Genomic DNA, 6,157 nt, shown 5'->3' on the forward strand with positions numbered 1-6,157 from the left:
TGTTTTCCTATCCTCTTATCTTAGGGGCATCCTTTGAAGAAGAGCTTTGAAAAGTAGCGCACAACTTCCTAAATGACTTGACAAAGCTGTTCTGTACATTGGTGGCTTTCCCAGTGCTAAGCTGTTGCATCAAGGGCAAAAGAAGCCCCTGTGAAAACAGACCTGAGCCCTGCACAACATCCTCCTAGCAGCTCACATCTCCCACAGCAGATTATGTGGCACAGTCAGTCCTGCCCAGGGAGCTTTGGAGCATGAACAGAAGACAGTATACACAGCTCCCAGCAGCTGTACAGCCCTGCCGTTTCTCTCTGGCTCTGAATGAAGACAGCTCCCCAGTACATAAGCAATAACACCACAGCAGACACATGGAGAGACAGACTAGCACCACCCAGACCCCAGATTAAATCTGCACCTTTGCACAGTGGACTTTTGCTCATCTGTACAGCTGCAAGTACCACCACACAAGGCAAAATTAAATAATGCAAAAACATACTCTCTTCCTATAAGATTTTCTGAGGAAGCAATTCCTAGGCAACAATGTTTAGTTTATGAATGAGAAGAGTGTATGTTTCATGGTGTGGAAACACAATAGAACCTTCTCCTTTAGCATATAGGGCATAGAAAACAAAGGACAAACTTTTTTGGTCCTTGAATTGCCCCAGGATATGTGCATGAAAGACCTGGGAACAAATGCTATGGAAGAAATACACCCTGTTTAGTCAGTCAGTGCCTGAAAGCACCTACTGGCAAACACCAAACTACTCTACTCCTCATGACAACCTTGCAAAGAAGAGTGGTCTCTCTGCCTGTTAACATGTCTAAGAAGCAATAATGGTGAAAGCTGTACAAGTTGTTGGCTCAGTCCCTAAAAAGCACCCACTGACGATCACTTCATTCGTTTCCACTGGCAACGCCAACTCACCCAGCAATACACAATACAACTTAAGAACCACATCCAAACAGAGAAAACAAATTCCTCATATAATTAAATAATCTTTATTTTATAAAACATAATACAAAGCATCTACACCATTCACTGGTGGAACATTAGTTGCTATTACACAGTAATTCAAACACAAGTTATTATTTCACACTAGTTCTGCAGTTTCCCTTTACTATTTGCTCTAGCCACTATGGACTAGCCTGAGTGACAGGTCCCACCATGTACTCCATAGCTTGAAAGTTATACTTCTTCTAGGTCTGTGATTCTACGCTGGAGTGTACCAGACAGACTACGAGGCCTTGCTCTGAGACACTGTTGCTAGCTCTACCTCGTAAAGCCATTCCTAATTGCTCTTTTGTTTTCTGGTGCCCTCATTTAATTTCTAAAGCCTCAACATTGATCACAATGCTCTACTTCTTCCAACCAAGCTTCCCCCCAATTCAAAGAAGATGGCCACTCAGCCATTAAGTGAATTATCTTTCAAAACCTCTTCATACAAGGTGTTTCACAGTTACCTGCAGTCACTAACTGACATCCTTATTCACTTGGGCAGGTATGGGCTGTACAGCCCTCAGAGAAGGGCTGTAACCATGCATAAAGCTACACACCAAACCTCAGCAGAGGTCAGGGTCCAAATCATCAGGACTGCTCAGGAAACTATTCTTGGTTGGCAAGTCAACAGCTGTACTGAGAAATGAACAGGGTGTTTTCACTACATTTCTTCAGGACTTGCTGCTGAAAGCCCTTATTTCCTGGTCAGGCTGGCTGCTGAAACTCTTTTGGCTCCAGATTTACTGCAATCCCTACTAGAGAAAACTCACCAGACATCCTTTATCCAAATTGAGAGTCTACTTGAACGAGCAGCAGCACAGCTGATCTTTACATGCACATCTAGTTTACTCCTTTTGACTCCCATCCATAAGCACCACTGAAAAACACTTTGGACTCCTGCTTTTATGCAGCAAGCCAGATGCTGGGAAGTGCCATGTTCAGGTGACAAAGTCCTGATGATGGGTCATAGTACAAAGTGTTTCACTCAAAGCAACAGCATTTTGCCTTTACATGGCACAGTTTGACTCAGACCACCAAGCATTACTCAAAGGTGGCTTAGTGCTAACAAACGAAAATACCCCACAAGGTAGGTATTTTCCCACTTGATAAAGTGGGTAAGCTGAGGCAAAAAGGCTCCTTGACACACCTGACAGCAGCAGCACAGCTAAGAAAGAACCAGCAAGCTCCAACTAGCCCTTCTTGCCTCTCTTCAGGTCTCAATAGTCATATCACTGTGCTGTGCTAAATGAGTCAAATTTCCTTTTCAGGACCAGCTGACCCATCAGTTGGCTCTGGTAATCTGAAGTGCTTTGGACTCCTCAGGTCTTTGGCTGCAACAGGCAAGGCTCGAAGCAGAACTGGCACCTGAGCTACACTGGAGGACTGGTGCTGAGGCTCAAAATAAATGATCATCATAACGACAGCAATAACAAAGGAAGGGTGCTTAAGAACATACAGTGAAATAAACACCAGAAACTGCTAACTGGGGGGAGGCAGCTTTTCCCTGCAAATGGGACCAGATAAGTCATGCTTATTTTTTCTCCCAGTCAGGTTCACTTTTTTGCTTAGAAAAAGGCCAGATTCTGTGCCCCTCACTTCTTTAATTATTCAGCTGCAAAGTAAGTCTCTCTCACCCTATAAATGCTCACTTTTATAAAGTGACCCAGATCCAATCAGGGAGACAGAAGTGAATTCAAAGCCCAGGGGTCAAGGCATCAATTCAGATGAAGGAGAGACAAGGTTAGCTCTCTGACTTGGAACAGGGCAGAGGACAGGTTTGAAGCTGGGTAGCTCTTCTACTTTAACCACTGTATTTTGAAGATGCAAGTGGGTCACTTTCACCAGAAATCCCAATTTGGATCTGAGGAAACACTCTTGTCAAACCTGGTACCTATGGTCTTGGGGAAAAACATCATGCTGGTTTCAAGAGTTTTTCAATCATTTTTCCATAGAGCTCCCAGACATTCACCTACACTACCTCACTATCCCCAAACATTGTGGTAGATTCTGGGTTCAGACATCTGAATCTGGAATGACACTTTCAAGGGCAACAGAAATACATGGCCTTCACTACAAACCTGGTTCTGGCCCCTGTTCCCTTTAGATTCACAAAACTGGCAAGTACAGATTGTTTGCAGATTGCTGCAGTAAAACAAACTGCATTTACTGTTCTGATTTAAATTTTAAAAGTTACTTACAGTTTGGGGAAGGTATTTGTCTGACAGTCTCAAGGCATGCTGTTTGGGCTCAAGCTGGCTCCACACTATGTCAGCATTTGGGGCAATAAACACAGCAGGGGAAATTTTGGCATTCTGCAGACAAATCAGGGCTTGGTCCACCAGCCAGAAAACCACATACTGAGAAGTCCCGATGAGGCTTCCCATAATGGAGAGCATTGGTCACTCAGGGAGCTAAAAGCAGTATTTGGAGGGGGTGGGTGGAGTTTTAACAGTCAGGGATGAAGAAGGAAAGAGTTAAAAAAGCATTTCACATCAGAGGCTGTGTCTTTGGGTGTATTCACAGAGCACCTAGTCCTGCAAGGTGCCAGTGCTGATTAGAGCTTCTAGACACTACTGAAAAATAAGTTATCAATATGTTATTAAATAAGTTATTAAAAGGAATTAGAAAGGGTAGGAAACAATAACTTAGCTAAAATACTGTTCTTTCTAGAGTCATACTCTAGCTCAACCACCAAAATTCTTTCTCCCAAAGGAAACACAGGGATAATGAACAAAGTGCAGATATCAACCATCATTTTGCATTTATCTAGCACCTCTCAAGTAAACATCTGAAAGTGCATAACACAGATGGATCAGCTCCATCACCCCCAATTCACAGATGGGGAAATTAGGCACAGAGTTAGAGTTATGTGACTTGCCCAAGGTCACATAACAAGTTGGTGGAAGAGCCAGGAATCCCAACTCTAATGAATCACTACAACATGCTTCTTCCTAACAGCATGAAGTCACTCTAGCTGTCTAGACCCTACAGGTCACTGAACATCAAGTTCTCCTCTCTTCCAGGATTCTATCAGTGCTGAAGGAGTTAGCTACTAAGATTACTATTTACACCTGCACTGCTGGACTAGTTATGTTTAGCCGGTAAAATTAGCCCTTCTTTCACTCATATCATTTAGTGTATGCTTACGTACACACTGAGCCAGCCTCTGCCAGGCCAAACACTGCAGGTCCAATGAATCCATGGCATAGCTCCATGGATTTCTGTGGAGTTATGCCAGGGATAAATTTGGCTCCAGAACTGCTAACGTGTGTTGGCTCCTCTCCCAACAGTGGCATTTCAGGCACGATCCCCTTCCTGCCAGATTGTGAATTCGAGGAAGCCTTTACTCAGCATCCAATCAATGGTCTTTCAGATGTCCATTAGTTTTCAAGTATAACTCATCATTCCTCCGACTCCTCCAAGCATGGTACTTCTTCATGGTCTTCCTCCTAGCGAAGCGAAAGATGCTGACCATGAAGACACAGGAGACAGCATACATGATGACACCACCCAGCTTAATGTACCACCTGGGTTTGGGAGAAGCAAGCTCACAGTACATCAGCCAGGCCCCCACTCCAATCCGCACCCCAGTGAAGAGGACCACGAAGAAGAAATCCACCACGTCGCCTGTGAAACTGTGGTAACATCCCATCTCCTTCAGGAACCAGCGGGCCTGCAGCAGCGGGTTAGTGATCTCACTACCAAATATGACGGCATTGACTTCCACAGCTGACTCCCCGAGTGCCAGCGATGCTGTGATGCCCAAGATGCTCACCAGATGGTGGGCCAGCATCAGGGCACCCTCTGTCTGGAAGTACACACACCAGCAAAGGTCAAAGAGGAAGTAGCCCAAGCTAAGGCATAGCATATGTACTTGAAGAGTTGTGTTTGGTGATCCTGAAACATAAAGACACCAGACAGAGCTTTAAAGTATGGAGGCAACAAGCAAGCAGAATCCAAGACAAGAAAGGGGTATTCACCTTCAGCACTGGCAGGCTGATATTAGCTTGTATGGATCACAGCTCAGCTGGAGAAGTCAGACAAGTTACAATACCATAGTTGTCAGTCTAACAGCTGCACACATGTAATGGCACACAACGTGATCACACACTCTGCCAGATTGCAGCTGCAGAGGGCCATCACACTAGCAAAATACAGTACCAGTCTCTCCATTTCTCTAGTACTTTCCATCACAAAACAGCTCAGATATCATTACAATCATCATTCCTCAAGTGGGCTGGATACTGAAGTGGTAGGAGAACCCCACTTTGTGCCACCACCCACTGAGGGACTTGGGACCACAACTTTAATTACTTACCTGTGTGACTCATAGGCCAGGGACCATCAATAAAGCCAATGTAAGCAGAGAGACAGGTAGCAAGGATGCCATGGGTCAGCGTGACCAGCCTGCAGCTCCATTCGTAATTCCGGTGCTTGTAGCAATGGCAGAACCAAGTGTAGAGAGAGAGCCAGGCAAGCAGACTGCAGGCTACCCGCAGAGGCAGTGAGAACAGCATCCTGTCACTGGAACAGAAAGACAAAATGCATCAGAAGGTCTAGCCTTTGGCAGCGGTTCCTCTGGGGAAAGGCCTACACCAAAGAAGGGTATCCTTGAGAATTAGGGCAGATTCACACAGACCCCCACCAGCGTCACCTCAGCTGTGGGAAGATGCACTGGAAGTGATCACCTTGTAAGGCAGTGAGTTTCTAGCCTGGTGGAATAGAAAACATACCACAACTTGGCAACGCACCTCTGAGGACTTCCCCAACCAGTCTAAGATGCAGGATCTGCTGGGCTACATTAGTGCTCATCTGCACTGCTCGAGGGACAGGCTGAGGACTGACACATCCAGCAATAAGGCTTTGATCCAGAGCTACTCCTGCCCCTTTGTTTTAATTCCCAGCCCATATACCTGCATTTGACAGGTCTGCTTGTGTTGCCCCACCTGACCTACTCATCCTGTCATGCTGTTTGCTAGGTTCGTTCCTCCTCTCCCGAAACAAAAAAAACAAGAAAACCACAAAACCACACAGTCTCTTGCTAGCTCCACAGCTAATCAATCTTCCCAGTACAGTGACAGCAACTGCAAACAAGAGAAACACAAAGGCATTGCTGTTTCCTCCTGCTACTGAATTTTAACTTTCTAGCACTGACACATTTCC

At 45.2% G+C, this 6,157-nt stretch overlaps 1 protein-coding gene across 2 annotated transcripts; it reads right to left on the reverse strand.

The window, feature by feature from the left end:
- Positions 1-4,352: 4,352 nt before the first annotated feature.
- TLCD5 (TLC domain containing 5) lies at positions 4,353-5,511 on the reverse strand. Of its 2 annotated transcripts, XM_029083721.1 has the most exons (3): positions 5,313-5,511; positions 4,819-4,891; positions 4,353-4,461 (listed from the first exon to the last, which is right to left on the reverse strand). In XM_029083721.1, the coding sequence occupies exons 1-3, from the start codon at positions 5,509-5,511 to the stop codon at positions 4,353-4,355; spliced, it is 381 nt and encodes a 126-aa protein (XP_028939554.1). The 2 variants fall into 2 exon arrangements, with proteins under 2 accessions (XP_028939554.1, XP_010161156.1); XM_010162854.1 differs by having other exon boundaries at positions 4,353-4,891.
- Between the last annotated feature and the right edge of the window lie 646 nt (positions 5,512-6,157).

This window comes from Antrostomus carolinensis, unplaced genomic scaffold (assembly GCF_000700745.2).
Source record: "Antrostomus carolinensis isolate BGI_N321 unplaced genomic scaffold, ASM70074v2 scaffold36792, whole genome shotgun sequence".
In the NCBI taxonomy this organism is placed as follows: domain Eukaryota; kingdom Metazoa; phylum Chordata; class Aves; order Caprimulgiformes; family Caprimulgidae; genus Antrostomus; species Antrostomus carolinensis.

Bases quoted from the DNA above. Each gene is read 5' to 3' on its own strand.
- TLCD5 (XM_010162854.1), bottom strand. From the start codon at position 5,511: ATGCTGTTCTCACTGCCTCTGCGGGTAGCCTGCAGTCTGCTTGCCTGG. The intron at 4,892-5,312 runs GTAAGTAATTAA...TTTATGTTTCAG, and splicing joins CTGGCCTATGAGTCACACAG to GATCACCAAACACAACTCTT.